The sequence below is a fragment of the Capsicum annuum genome, chromosome 1 (assembly GCF_002878395.1).
Source record: "Capsicum annuum cultivar UCD-10X-F1 chromosome 1, UCD10Xv1.1, whole genome shotgun sequence".
Classification (NCBI taxonomy): domain Eukaryota; kingdom Viridiplantae; phylum Streptophyta; class Magnoliopsida; order Solanales; family Solanaceae; genus Capsicum; species Capsicum annuum.
In genome coordinates, this window is record NC_061111.1 from 178,895,556 (window position 1) to 178,912,161 (window position 16,606).

Sequence of the window (16,606 nt, forward strand, 5' to 3'; positions counted from 1 at the left end):
GATAAGCAAAAGTTTGAAAATTTCTAAAAAGGGAAATTAATAAAAATTGGGGGAGAGGGGTTTTCAGATGGCGAGGGCGGGGGCTGGAGGGGTGGGGTAGGAGGTGAAGTTAAATAATATAAGGTGAATGATAGAATAAGATTATAGAATATTAAGTGAGGGCATAATTCAAAAGAAAAGAACCAAACCATGAGATACCACCAAATTGGTGGTTACATAAAGTGAGGATTTTCATGGTTATCAAACCATGAAACTAAACCATACCATATCATATATTTTAAGAAACAATCAAACAAACGTGGTTCTCTTAGTAACTATACCATACCATACCTTGGGAAACCACCATGCAAACAGAGTGTTAAAGGCAGTGACATAGATGAATCAAACTTTAACGAATGACATAAATGGGCTATTTCTAATAGTTTACAAACTTAAGCCTTGATCAATCATTTGACAAGTGCACCCTAAATATTAAGACCTATGCGAGATCGCCAGGTGTCCTGCTTCATTAGTGGATTAGCTAATACATGTTTGGGCTCTGCTCTCCACCTACTCATTCGTGAATCTGGAGAGCCTGATTCATCTTCAGATGCCATGTTACTGATAGTAACGAGTTGTTGTTGCCTTTATCCTTTATGAGAGAATGTCTTAGCTGTAAATTTCCTGAGAGAGATAGCCCTTCATGGTCGTAGCATTTGTGGTAGCATCACATGTTTGCATTCCATATCCAATTTTTTTCACGTTTGATTGCACTGATTGATTTTACCCTATACATTGTTATTACTTCCCCCATTCATCTTTATTTGTTCATGTTACAAAAATAAATGTCCAACAATATTTTATTCAATCTAACAAATTAATGGATTATTTATTCATTTGTGCCCATTTTATCGTTGGTATTATATACTATTCATTATCTAACACATTTCTCAAAATATTAAATGCATTATATTCAAAGGGTGAAGACAATAAAGAATAAATTTTACACTCTTAAGCTTTGAATAAAAGTAATTTCAAATCTAATGTAAAAACAAAAATCTCTTATGAATAAAAATAAGTTTCTTGTAGAGCTAGTTCAGTGACATTCTTAGATTGAAAAGTGACTTTGGGGAGTTAAAATCTAGGATTGATTGGCTCTGTGAAGGAGATTCAAATACAAAGTTCTTTTACACCTCTTCTTTCAATAGGAAAACGAGGAATAAAATCAATACTCTTAAAGATGATCAAGGCAATTATACTTATGATCAAGAAGGTCAGTCTTGCTATTCAGAACTTCTAGCACAATCTTTACTCATATGATCATTTCAAATCCCCCTTGCTTTGCCAAAGCAAATCCTTTACTCAAGGCTCATTTCAGTCTGATTCTCACTCTTCTCTCAATGTAATCCTATCACCTAGTGAGATAAAGAAAGTTGTTTTTTCTTTCAAACCCATTATAATTTCTGATCCTGATAGTATTCACACTTTTCTATATCAGAAATATTACGATATTTTTAGCCCCTCTCTGATATGTTTCTGCAGCAATATCTTTAATAATGGAGTGATGGTTGAAAAGATAAACACTACCTGCCTATGCCTCATCCATAAATGCTTCAATGCTACAAATCTCAAAAAATTCAGACCTGTTGGCTGTGTAATACCTAGTATAAGATAAGTATCAAATCATTGCCGATAAAATCAAGACCCTTCTTCCAAGTAAAATTGGACCCAACCAGGACAATTTCCTTGCTGGAAGAAGAACCTCTAATAATGCTGTAATTTTCCAGGCATTTATTAGCCACTTTTCAAAGGACTTATGATCTGTCATTAGACAAACCCTTCATTTTGTCAACTTTCTTATCCATCTCTCTGAGCTCATTATGTGTTGTATTTTCACTTATACTATCTCAATCTTAGTTAATGGGAGTAAAAAAAACTTCTTCAAACCCTCTAGAGGTATTTGGCAAGGAAATCCTATCTCCCTCTATATTTTTATCATGTGTACGAAACTATTTTTTAGGAAGATAAATCATGAAGTTGATATCTTGAATTGGACCTCCATTTCTATTTTTCCAGGAACGCCAAAGATATCACACCTTTTTTTTGCTGATGATCTCACACGGTTTGCTAAGGTAGACATAAGGAAATACAACACTATCAATCAAACCCTCTCCAGCTTAAGCCTCTTCTCGGGTCAAAGAATCAATACCTTTAAATCAAACATTATTTTTTCAAATAACTGCAACTCAGAGGCTGTATATTCTCTTGTATCTTGCTTAATAATCTCTGTCAAACCAATATTTGCGAAGTATTTGGAATTCCTCATCTTTTACAAAAAAATCCACTAATAGGGGTTTTCAATTCATAGTATATGACATTATTAACATGTTGGCTAGGTGGAAGACAAGATTTTTCAACATGGTTGGTAGAACCACTCTCTCTAAAGCCACTCTTAACAGCATTCCCAACCATGCTATGCAATACATCTACTTCTTGCAATATCCACAAAACCATCAATAGGATTTAAAGAAACTTCATATGGTACACCTACACTGAAAAGAAAAAAAAGCACTTGATGGGATGTAACATGATCACTAAGTCCAAGAAGGAGGGAGGACTTGGTATCCAAAAATGTGAACTTAAAAATAATGCCTCTTTCTTTGGTCTTTATTGGAGGAAAACTTCTAATCCAAATTCTCTATGGGCTAGAGTTCACAACTCTAAAAATGTCAATAAGAGCGGCATTAACAAGGCCTACCCTTCCATAACATGGAAAGCAATCCAAATAAGGGAAGTAATTTGCAAGCAAGCTTCTATATGGATTGTGCACAAAGGAAAAGGTCAACTTTTAGGAAGATAGATAGATTCCTTATCAGACACCCCTTAACCATATCATTCAGGGTCCCATTACCTCTATTATGGGATACTCTAATCTCAATGATTATCGAAAGAATGGTGAGTAAAATCTTAGGGCCTTCGCTTTAAAATTCCTTCTCATATCACCCATAACAACAAAAACTCTTTGTGTCCTAGCAAAAGAGCTACCCGTGACCATCCCATTTGGCATCCAACTGGTAATGACCAATTCTCCACCAAAAATGCTTATTTTTTCATCTACTCAAATGACAAGCACAACCTTGAGCCCCCAGGAAAAACTTCAACTATATTTGGGAACTCCAGGTCAAAAATACAATTAGATTTTTTCTGTTGTTGATTCACCATAATAGGCTTCCTTGCAATGACACCTTCTTCAGAATAGGCATTAATATCAACCCTATTTGTCCCAACTGTTTTCACCATGAGGAAAGCATTAACCATGTTATTAATAAGTGTAGTGATACTCAAGAGTTCTGGACCAACCTTATAGTGAAAGCCTCTCATGACCTCTATCTATACCCCCATTTCTTTGACTTGAACAATTGGGGAACTGCTTGGTTTTGTCTTAGACATACCAACATTGATAACCTTTTTCAGGTCCTTCTTCCTTTTTGCTCATGGACTATTTGAATTAATAGGAATGACAACCTCTTCAATCATAAAAGGGGTAAATCCCCTCTCCACAAGGCCTACACTAAAGTTGTAGAATTTTTCCACATAAACTCTAGCAATAGTAATGGGTATACTACTTCCACTATCAGTGGCAAATGGGATCCTTCTCCAAGAGAATTCCATAAGCTCAATACTAATAGAGCTTGTCTTGAAAACCCCGAAAAGATAGAATATGAGGTGATTTTAGAAATAGTAATGGAGATTGGATCATAGGTTACTCTAAGGGGCTGTTTGGTTTGTGTAACTAGAGTCAATAATCTTGGGATAAAAATAATAATTCCGGGATAAAAATGTAACTCACTTGTTTGGTTGTAAATATTTGGGATAACTTATTCCAAGACTAATAATTAATCACAGGATAAGTTATCCACCCAAATGGTGGGATAACAATCCCAAGACTATTTTTCTTTGGTATAAAATTATACAAGGACAAAATACCCTCATTTTCATCTCTCTCTCTCTCTCTCACACACACACACACATATATATATATATATTATATTCATAAATAATAAATTATGTTTAATTAACGTATAATATATTTATAAATAAATTATATATATATAATAATAATTAACGTAAACTGGTAAACTGTATAATAATTATGTTTTGAACGTATAATGTATATTATGAACAGTATAATATATTATGAACATAAATATATATTATGAATAACGTATAATATATTCATAAATATATAAATTAGATATTCATAAATTATGTTTAATTAATATATACTATATTCATTAATTATGAATATAATATATTACGTAATATATAACGTAATTACGTAACGTATAATATTATGAATATATATACGTTAATTATGTTTAATTATATATATATATATATATATATATATATATATTATGTTAATATATTATAATTAATATATTTAATTATATTATATTATGTTAGATTGTGTTAATTGTGTTTAATTATATATAATTTAATTATATATAACGTAATATATTCTCACAGACACATAAATTATGTTTAATTAGCGTATAATATATTCCTAATAAATTAATTTTGAACAGTTTACTGTTCAAAATGACTGTAAAATATATAAATTATGTTTATTTATATATATTTTAATTTCTCTAAAAAATAATAAAAAATTTTAAGAATGAATATTTAAAGCTTAAAAAGAAACATATATATATATATATATATATATATATATATATATATATATATATAAAGTTAAATAAGATGGAAGGTATTTTAGTAATCAATCAATTTATTCCTAGAAATTATACCATGCATATTACTTTGAATACAACAAACCAAACACTCAATAAAAAATAATCTCAGTATAACTTATCCAATCATAACTTATCCCAACATAACTAATCCCGATATAACTTTGTTTTTAAACCAAACGACCCCTAAAGGTTTCACCACTTTCACTAACAACCAAATGAAACTCCTAGCACTGCTAGAGAGATTTAAAATAGTTAAGGACCGCAATCTCTACCCTTTGCAAGCCAATACCAACTCTAAAATAATCATTTCAATGCTAAAAAATGATAACCTTCACTATAATGTTATGATTGATGAATATAAGTGGCTAATGAGCATGCTGGAGTACCCAGAGATCAAGCACACATATAGAAAACAAAACAAAGTCGCAGACGCCCTAGCTAATGAGGGAGCAAGGAAAGGGACACTGACATGACTACTATTTTTGTAATTTCTCCATTGTATGTCAATGAAGCTGTGTGGATAAACATCTTGATTTTTTCACTTGAGGTTCTTGAAAATCTGATTCTTAGTGAAGTTGATTTTTTTTAAAAAAATTTAGCCGCAACAATAAGACTCTCTAGTTCTAATTTTTCGGCGAGACTCGTCGGAAAACGCACTCATCAGAAAATTTCATCAAAAAAATTCTTCCGATCAATCACCAACAAGTTCTAATCCGGCTCGCAAAGTTTCGATTCATGCTAAATCAAACTATTTCCAATAAAATGTCAATGTCATCGCCATCACCACTAACTCCAATGATTCCGGCCAGTCAACCTAACAACAACAAAAACACATAACATAGAAAAACTAAAAGAAAAAGAAATTGTTAAATTTTTTTTATTTTATTTTATTTATTTTTTTTAAAAGAGAGGAGGTTACAAAGGCGAAGAAGATGCCGGCTAGGGGAGGTTACAGAGGTGAAAAAGAGAAGAAGTTGCAGAGGTTTGCTTTTCTTTCTTTCTTTTTTTTATTTAAGAAATTTTATTACTAAAATTATATTAATGAAAATAAATTTAAGTGTAAATTTTTTAATTGATTTACATTTTTCCGGCAAATTCCCATTCTTTCTGATAAAGTCCTATTTTTTTATATATATATTTACACCTAAGATTTTTTATAAACTTGTTGGATTTATATTTTAATTAGAGTGACGATATTTTTTTGGAGATGATCGGAAATGGAGATGAAAGAATGGTGGAAAAAAATTAAAAACGAAATCGAACTAAGAATAAAAAAATTCTAAATCGAATCCAAACATAAATTCAAAATTAAAAACAAAAAAGATTCAAAAAAGGAGAAAAAGTAAAAAAAATGGGAGGAGAATTAAGTTTAAAAACAAAATGAGAGTTTTTTTTAAAAAAAATATGTACACCTAAATTTTTTGATAAACTTGTTGGATTTACATTTTAATTAGAGTGACAATGTTTGTTTGGAGGTGGCCGAAAATGGAGATGAAAGAATGACGGGGAAAAATTAAAAATAAAATCGAACTAAGAACCAAAAAAATTCTAAATCGAATCCAAACATAAATTCAAAATTAAGAACAAAAAAGATTCAAAAAATGAGAAAAAGTAGAAAAAATGGGAGGAGAATTACGTTAAAAAAAATGAGGAAGAAGACAAGTGGAGAAGAAGATGAAGAGGGTGAGGGGGGTATCTGACGGGGCCCTCAATGCCACTTCGCATCTTTTTATTCGTGATTTAGCAAAAAAATCGTCTCTCACGCGCCCATTTGAGCATATATAGCACGCGACATGCCATGTAGGTAAAAAAAGCCTAGGTGGATCAAATTTCGGGTAAGTTAGAAGTCTAATAGGTACAGGCTTGAGTTGGGGGGTTTATGTGAAATTTCGAGATAAGTTTAAGGGGCTATCGATAATTTAAGCCTTTATATTATGATATGAAAATATAAATTTTTTGTTTTGGTTCTTTTTTGCTTTTGGATTTTAGGAATGTTTTCACCTCCCTCTCTTTTTTACTTAAAGTTTTAAAGAACAAAAATTAGAGACCACAAATTTAATATACAAAAATTAAACACAACCCAAAATAGGGCATTTGTGCGAATGACCATGTTACTTGTAGACAGAAAAAAAAGTTATAAACATACCTATCTAGAATCTATATTTACATTCATATCTATAATCTATAGTCTATATATATATCTATATCCATATCCTTAACATATTAAAAGTGTAAAGACCTTAGAAAAGTTATTCAAACTTTTTGTTCTTCATTAAATATCTCTGATTTAGACAAAACTATCATTTACTATTTTTTTTAATAATAATTAGTTTTATAATACAATAATATTCCGTTACTAATACTTACTTTTAAGAGTCCTTTTCCTTTTATAATTTCATGAAAATTCTCCAATTTAAACAAAATTGTTGCTTACTATTTTTTTTAATGACTTGTCTAATCACACGTGCCTCGCACGTGTAAGTTTTACTTATTTAAAATTAGACGATTTCATATATTGCGAAGATTTTTAATGAAGTGCAAAAAGTTCAAATCACTTCTCAAATATCCTATATTTTAAGCACGTATACATTTACCAATAAAATTTCTAACTGCAGACCAAAAAAAAAAAAAAAGAAACATATAAAACAACGAAGTCATCATAGTAATTTTTAACTCCTCCGAAAGAAAGGATGACAATTTGATTAACTACCAATTGGAGTCTTATAGATTCTATTTCCCTCTTTCTTCAATAGAAAGGATAATTTTTCTTCTTCTACTTGCAATTCATGGAGAAAGAAGAAGTAAGAACTTTAGGTCCAAAGTAAATATGAACATACATATCATCAATTGAGTGTCACATATAATTCCTACGAATTATAATTAGAAACATAAACTTTGATTTTTACGCCATATAACAATTGATTATCATCATCTAATCCACTTCATTCCTTGGCAACATCATGATTCTTCTATTTTTTTCGATTAAAGGTTTGAAACAAAAAAACACATAAAATATGAGAATCAATTGCTAATTTTTAGCCTATTCAAATTACATATAGCACTTGACATAAACAAATCATCCTATTATTATTGACTAAAAGAAATACAAAAATAGAACACATTGAATGTCAAAGGAAGAAAAATAAGTTGAATCAAAATCATATAAAAAAGCAAATGAAGAAGAAAATAGTGAGAGGAAAAAGGTGAAAAAACTATTTTAAAATTATAGATGGAGAAAACTATGAAATTAACATTACTTTTATAGAAGTTGGAAAAAATTATGGACCAAGCCTATTTTAATTGAAAAATATTCTCTTTCTTTTTTTTTGGCACGTTTGACATGGGTTTTTGCCTATTTTTTTTTAATTTTTTTTAATTTTTTTATACCAAACCTATTTTAGTTTTAAAATGTTTTTTTGCCTTTTTTTTGGCAAGCTTGCCGTGGTTTTTTCCTTTTTTTTTTTTTTTGGACGTTTGCTATAGCTTTGTTGCCTAGAAATAATTAAGTTTTAGTAGAAATAGGATTAAGTAATTATAAATAAGAATCTTCTCATATATTTAGGAGTCTTTTTATTTTATTTTTCATATATTTAATATTATAAATATAATAATAGTATAATTGAAAAAAAATAGTGAAAAAATATATTGTCTATTACGAAGAGTTTTAATGAAGGACAAAAAATTCAAATAATTTTTTTAAGTGTTTTCACATTTTTAATATATTGTAGATATAGATATAGATATAGATTATATATTATAGATATAGATTATAGATAATTAATTTTAAAATACAATAATATTTGGTTATTAATAATTACTTTTAAGGGTAAACAATGGTGTAACTAAACTTTCTTCTATAATGGATTATATATTAATTTTATTTAATTAATATAAGGATTCTTTGAACCGTGTGTATATATGTCTATATTTATAAGCTATATCTATAATATCTAAAAGTGTGAACACTATTAGAAAAGTGATTTGAACTTTTTGCCCTTCATTAAAAGGTTCTTCTTTAGACAAAACTGTCTTTTCACTAATTTTTTAATTTATTATTTAATTATTTTTTATTATATTAACTAGACTTCCTAAAATATATGAGACTCCTAAAATATATGGTAGGAGAATTAATTAATATTTTCCTTTGTATTGTTCAATTAGAAAAATACTCCTAAAATAGGTCTCTATTTATTAAGGAAATACTTCTATAAATATTGAGATGTGCGTTAAATTAGAGAACAAACCGGTTTTGCTTATTGGGAGAATATGATTGATGCTCATCTAACTTGATTCAATTGCATGTCTAGATTGATGGATTCTTGATTTTCTAACCCTCAACTTTTTCACTGTTTTTATCGGCATAATAGAATTCAACATGTGCGTATATATTTTTCTTTGTTTCATTCAAAATCATTCTTTAAGGTCAAAATTTTCACTCAGACAAGAATTAGTTGGATAAAAATTGAAGCTTTGTGATCACTATTATATATTTTTTTTTATAGTTTACAGGTCGTAGATGAATGTCGGTTGGTTTTGAAGAATTTCTTCTGTAAAGGTTAGGTTTACTTGTATTGTTTTGATATCTTTATTATCTTATTAGTTTATTTTAATTTATGCTAGATTTACTTTGATATCTTTAATTTACTTTGAAGTATATGCTAGATAAATATAGGTCGACTTTGAAATTTTTTTCTAGATAAAAGTTAGATTTATTTGTATTGTCGTAATATCTCTATTAGTTTATTATTTTGTGGTAGTTTACAGTTCGTAGATGAATCTCGATCGGCTTTGAGAAATTTTTGTGTGTTGATCGACTTTGAGGAATTTTTTATATAAATGTTATGTTTAGCTGTATTATTTTGATATCTCTATTATCGTATTATTTTGTTATTATTTACATACTCAAAATATTTTAAATTTAATTATTATATTCATCTTTATTATTTAAACAAATATCCTATTTAGTATAATTTTGAACTCATTAAAGTGAGGTGTACGCGCCTTTGGTATTAAAAAAAAAGGTATGTGTAAAAGCTATCATGTAACATTTGTTAGGTTTATTAAACAGGGTTTGGATCAAATCGATTACAAAAATATCAAAATGTCAGTTAAATCACTATCCTTCTATTTTTTTGTTTTTTTTTAAACTATCCTTCCATTCATCAATGCATGTACAGAAATACTATCCTAACATGTAAAAAGAGTATCTCTATTTGTGTTTCTTTTTCTATTCTAATGAATTACATGAATTTAGAACTTCTTGAAGACTCAATTGGAGACAAGAATTCAGTTTAATGTGAAGCTTGTAGTAGTTGTAAACCTCCAGATTTGTGGAACATAATGTCTTTGATTAAGTTCATTGTGCTATAGCCTCCTTTGCTTCACTCTTGGCTAAATCATCAAGATCACGAGTTTGTAGACCAATAACCACGTTGTGACAGCGGCCACATAGCAAAGGATGCTCAGTAAAAGAACCTACTTGAAGTGAATAATTCCAGCATCTGTCACATTTGGAGCCATTTGCACGGGATACACCAATCCAGATTTTGTTCCCTTCTTCCATGAGGTATTCTCCAGTGTACTGAACATCTTTAATCCTTTCATCTTGCAAGGAGTTGAGAATCTCCACCTGCAGAAATTGCAAGAATGTACTCATAAGATGCGTAAAATCAAGAATCCCACAACATTATGCACTCAAAGAAGACATTTCAATAATGAAGGCCACGAATACCTACCCAAAGAGAGAAAAGTATTTCATGTTGTACGCCTACTACTACCACACGTGTGTAACGGAAGTCAACTGAAAAGATGACCGATATTTGTTGCAAGTTGAACCAACACAAACAAATGTATGATGGCAACTCAAAAGTAGGTTTTCAAGAGGATCCATTTAGTTTGTTTCAAGCTCAAGTGAGCTCGGCAACAACATAGCGAGAACACTTAAATGGAGGGAAGGCGGATGCTCATAAAAGACATGTAATGGACGCATTTAGACCTGCACATCAGTCCTAACTATACAAAGTTAAAATGAGTAGTGCAGTATACCTGAGATGTTATAAATATGCGATGTAGAGCATCTGCATCATTTGTAGGTTCGCACATTTTGTTTAGTCTCTCAGCCAGGCTTTCATTAGAACAGTGAAGATACACCTTGGACTCTAAACTGGAGCCAATCAATTTACCACTTCGAGCTACTTCCAATGCTTTGTTAACTTCCGTCCTTAGCTGGTCATAGTTGTTCAAATTGTCATAATCAGAAAATGAATGATGAAGTGGTCTGGAGAAACCAACAATTCAATAGAAAGCAAACAGGCTCTGTTTGAAATCATGAATGAAACCACAATTAGTTTTATTTTATTAAACAAAATAGAATCTGATGTAGTGGACAATCATTCACTCCCTCAAATCATTGAAGCTTCCAAAGGGCGCTGTAGAATTCTTATATGGAGTGCATCATAGAGATACAGTTATCAGCCCCCTTTGACCTTAGTAAAGAAACCGGTCACCAGGTTGGAATATCAGGTCAAACTTAAGTTTAAGCAACTGGTACCAGATTGAAGTATTAGGCCAAACTATGAGGGTAGCTGTCTCAGATGTATAAAAGTTACCTCAAGAATTTTTCCCCAAAAGTCAACTTCTTCGTCTGGAAAGGAAAGGTGTTCTGCATCTAGTTCAGGCCATCTTGACTCGAAAACAAATTTAGCAACATGCCCATCTTCAGTAATATACTGAAAAGGAAGATGCTGCCACATATCCTCAGCCAAATGAGGTAAGATGGGAGCAATTATCCTTCCTATTGAAAGCAAATGGGCTTTGAGGACTGTTTGACAACTCCTCCTTGTAAAACTTGCACTGCCCCTGAAAATAACAAAAAATATTTTAAGGTAATGTAAATTTCATTGAAAAGTTAGTACTGAAAGCATACAAACTACAGCATAGTTGTATCAGTTACAATCTCAAAGCTTCAATAAAATCCATGCACTGCGAGTCTTGCACCATATTTCCCCTATACCAAAGGTATAGATTGACAACAACTATTTTTAACAATAGATAAATGATTCTTCTGATTCTTAAAACATCTCTTATTTCTTTCCAACCAAATGGTTTAAAAGATGAAAAGAGGTATGGTCTTCCAGATTTGCTCCAAATTTTCCGATCTTTCTGATTCAGCCAACGCTGGAACAGATCCCTTATTTGCTTTGTATGACTGCAATGCAAAAACAGATGTTCTGCAGATTCTTGAGAATTTTCACAGAAAACTCATCTACTGCACAAAGGAATTCCTCCTCCTCTGCAAAATATCTCGACTTACGCATGCATTTACAGCAACCAACCAATGTATACTAGCATCTGACAAAGGTTTCATTACAAGCTGTTAATGAGTTTTGAGTAATGAGCAGAAGGCTGGATTTAAAGCTCTTGACCTACAATTTCTAATATAAACAGAGTTAACAGTAGCAGGGGCCTCAATGTAAAGGAAGAGCAAGGTACTCAATAAAACAAACAACATAGTTCGCTAAATGAGGAAGTAATCTATTTAACCGAGATATCCGCAGCAAGAATTTTTGCAAGCTTTGGCCCTTTGTGATAAGAGGGTAATTTGGCTTCCATTCAGTTTAGTGGAAAGTGACACTTCTACTCCTCCAACATTTGATACTTCCATCCAAAAAAAAAGCAAACAAAATGATCTATATTTCAAAGAATAATTTGGTCCGCCACACTGGCAACTCTAAGCAACCAAAATCTAACCCTTCCCCAATTCCCTGTTTCTCCTTCCTAGTACTGGAAATGTCTGATTAACAAACATGACACACAATGTGAAGGAAGATATGACAGAACCAGGTCCTTATTCCATGGTTCTTACGTGCCATGCAAAACTGCGTCTAGGTTAAGATCTTGTACTGAGATATCTTTGGTTAATATATGAAAAGGTATATTTACATATCTCCGGTATAATTCATATAGTATGCAAGATACTTACAGGATCTTCATGGTGTTTGAATTGGTAAAGGATTCCGCATGAAGGAGTTATTTTTTGAAAATCATGTCTTGAAGAATCCTTCCAGATGTAGAGTTGGAGCTGATTCTGATTTCCTTAATTCGCAGTATCTTCAAAATATATAGGTTCCTTGTTTATGTGCTTACTAACAACATGAGATATTCTATACTTGCTGCAGGAAATCATTCATTCACACATTGCGAGAAAAAAGAACAAGTCCTAAAGCTTTCAAGCAAATAGCTTTTCTTGGAAGATCTGAAGACTATCTGATAGTGTGAAGAATCAGGGTGAAGACTCGGGTCCTTGTGTGAAGAATCGGGGTGAAGACTTGGGTCCTTGTGTAGTACTTCTACGCTTTGAGTCTAGTCCTAGTTCAATTGTATTAGGATTATCGAGTTGTAACCATCTCCTTTTAAAAAGTATTACTAGGTTGCTGATGTTCTAGTGAATAGAACAGTCGTGAAGTCATTGTAACTTCTTAGTGATAAGAACAGCTATTGAGCACAAATAGTTTCTTGTAGTGAGAATAACAATAGTGGTGTCCTTGAAAATTCTTGATACATAGTTTCTTGTAGTGAGAAGAGCAACAGTGATGTCCTTGCAAATTCTTAAAGTAAAGAAATGTGTGTTCTAAGTCAGAGACTTGAGGAGAGTGTGGCAGTCGAGTGACTGTTGACGTCAAGCCTTATAGTTAAGTTTTATGTTGCAAGAATTTTTTAATTGAATTCAGGCACATTATGTAAGTGAAATTTGGAGGAAAATCATATCGGGATAAGTCATGGTTTTGCACCTTTTGAATTGCGTGAATTTCCATGTAAAAATCTTGTGTTCTTATTATTTTCACATTTTATGTTTCTGTATTTAAACTGAACATACATAAGAACCAGGTTCTCTAGTGGGTTAAGCAAAATTTAAGAGCTAGCGAAAATTTGGTATGACCCAATTTAACCCCTCCTCCCTCTTTAGTCGTTAAGGTACACCCAAACTAACAACTGGTATCAGAGCCGCCCATCTACTGCTACCCCTCCCTTGTCGCCTCACCTATGATACGAACCAAATGGTCATCGTAGTCTTTGAAGACATCATTGGAGGCCAACACATAAAGACTCAAGACTTGGTCACCTCAAGGACACAAGAGCATGCATGGAGGACCCGTTTTGAGCATGCCATTAAACAAACCCGTGTGTGGAAGATTGCGTGGGGGCTTACATTTGATGCCAATTAGAGACTACAAGTTTTGAAGTGTGACCCCAGGGTTTTGGAGCATTGAAGAAGCACCCTTCATTAAGGGTATTTTGGGGATTGCACATGTTAAAGAAACAATCTATGACCTCCCCTTTCATTAAGGGTATTTTGGTCCATTATACTATGTAATAAGCTAGTCTATATATAGTCTCTTATTAGGTTTTTTCTCTTTAGTTTTTGAATGATGAATATGTGAAAAGACTTGAAAGTTTCATCTCTCTTTGAGAGAGTTATTAGGGTGGGGCTTGAAAAAGTCGATATTGAACATTGCTTTAGAAACGGTGGTTGTAATAGGAGTTGATTCCCTTCGCGGTCACCGTAAGAAAATTGGTGTTTGAATTTGCGGATATTAAGGGTTTTTACGTTTGATACACGTTTAGGTTCTTAGTTCTTCGTAAGTTCTTATGTCATCTTAGCTATCCTTTACTTTCTTGCAATATTTGTGGTTTGTTTCTTGTTAGTGTGTCCTCGGTTTGTGGTGTTTTGTGTGTTGTTGCCCGTGTTGTTGTTCATTGCTTTTGTATCTTGTTTTCGGTTTTCCCTTGTGTTCTTGGTTGGTTGTTGTGTTTCATGGTCATTCCGTTATCATTTGGTATCAGAGCCATCATTGATTTCGTTCCCACGAGATCAATCTTGGGCTTGTTCACTCAAAAATCAAAAAAAAAAAAAAAAGAGGTGTTGAAAAACTAAAAAACTCAAAAATAGTAATCTGTCCACGTTTTTGTGTTTAGGCCGAAATTTGAAGCCTAGTTTTCTTGTGTTTTTTGTGTGTTTTGTTGTTTCTAGTGTTAGGCCCTTCTCACTAGCACTTATAGAGTCTAGATCTAAATTTTGAGCCGTTTTCGAGTTGTTTTTGAACTTTGAAGGTTGCTGTTTTTTTAGGATTGGTGGCTTGAAAGAGTGTTGTTGATGTTTGTTGTTGAGATTGTGGCTTAAAAACGTCTTGTTGATGTTGTTGTTGAAGGTTGGAGCTTTAAAAATGTGTTGTTGATGTGTGGGATCCAACTTGAACCATAAACTCCAAGATTCAAAAGGTTGTTTTCTTGGTGTTCTTCACCATCTTCATATTTTGTTGAAGAGAAAATGGTTGTTTGATCTTAGAAATTGAAGAAAGAGAGTGTGTCTTGTTGTTAGTCTTGAAAGACACAACTCTAAGACATCCAAAAGGGAAAGGGAACAAAGGGGCCTTCAAGAGTCTTGTTTACCAAAAGAGATAAAGAGCACTTCCCAAGACTTACAAAAGAGGAAAAACACAAAAGGTCTTCAAAAGGTGTTTTGCCAAAAACATGCAAAGAAGTCAAACTCCTTTTTGAATTTGAAAAAAGGCTCCAAAGACTTGTTTGCCCCTACCAAAACTGAATTTTCACATCTTCCAAATTAAATTTAACCAATTCAAATTGCCAACAAGAAAAAAAATCTGCCACGTCACCCAAACCGCCACATCACCAAACTGGCACGTCATCAAAGTGCCACGTCATCAACGTCCCAAAATACTTTGAAACTCAAATTTAGATTCTAAGTTTCTTTTCTTTGTTTCTTTAGTTTCATTTCTTGATTCCAAAACTAATTAACAACTAGTAATCACCTACTTAGTTGTAAATTAGTTGTTGAGTCCATTTTTCTTTCGTGTCTTCATTATTTGTATGCTTTTCTCGTTTTGATTCGTTGAATTTTGTTGTTTCAAGTTTGTAAGTAGATTTTTCTGTTTTGTATCTTGAGTCGATCAAACAAGAATCTATTCCGGACGCTAAGTAGGATTGACATCTTATTGACTACCGGAGTATAAGCAACTTTCAATATTCGCCGCTCCAATTGTGAAGATCACGAAGGTGAGAGCATACGAGTGTTGGTAAGGAGCTTTTGCTACTTATCTTGTTTGTTCATTTTGTAGGTACAAGGAGGTATAAGGGGAATATGTCTTGGTAGCCTCAGATTATTTGACTACAACATGGGAGACTATGATTGTAGTGAGGGATTTTATGGCTACGATGATGTTAGAGATTATGGGGGCTATGAAAATAGCCAAGATCAAGGCACGGACAGATTTGAAAGTTACTGTTTTGAGGGAGAAAATGAGGTGAATGAAGTGCCTAGTGCTTATAGTGAGTGTGGAGATGATCAAGAGCCTTGTGATGGTTCTTATGGTGACGTTGGGGCATGTGAGGAGTCTTACACTTCCCACTACGAACCTAGATTTGGTGTTAGGTATAACCCTTTCATTCGCAAAGCTAATGAGAGCTATGATGAGAATGCACGTGAGGAGTGTGAAAATTCATATGTAGTACTTCTTACCAAAGCCGAATTGGTGTGAATGGTTATGCTAGCTATAGTGGAGGTTATCCCACGAGAAGAAAAGGGTATGCATCTCCAAAGCCGAAGGGTACCCATGTGCCTTACAATGTTGATCCAAGAAAGAGTGTTCACTCCGGAAAGGTGATCATTTGTGGGATACTGGGCTGCCTCATTGTGCCAAATGATAGGTGCTATTGAAACTACATCGCTCCATCCATGGTTGATTATTTGGGGCTGTTTCGGGAGCCTTTACTTGTTCCATATTCCTTGGACGGGTTTAAGGTTACCAAGAGGGTGAAGGTTGTCTTCTCCCAATTTGAATACCATGAGGAGG

The 16,606-nt window shown here is 32.5% G+C and overlaps 1 protein-coding gene across 1 annotated transcript in view; it reads right to left on the reverse strand.

The window, feature by feature from the left end:
- Positions 1–9,838: 9,838 nt before the first annotated feature.
- LOC107842328 (isoleucine--tRNA ligase, chloroplastic/mitochondrial) overlaps positions 9,839–16,606 on the reverse strand; it is a 32,522-nt gene continuing 25,754 nt past the window's right edge. The window contains exons 20-22 of the mRNA XM_016686103.2: positions 11,345–11,594; positions 10,782–10,961; positions 9,839–10,365 (exon numbers count right to left, since the gene is read on the reverse strand). Coding sequence (XP_016541589.1) covers positions 10,093–10,365; positions 10,782–10,961; positions 11,345–11,594 — 703 coding nt within the window. The 3' untranslated portion in view covers positions 9,839–10,092. The remainder of the gene's footprint in view (positions 10,366–10,781; positions 10,962–11,344; positions 11,595–16,606) is intronic.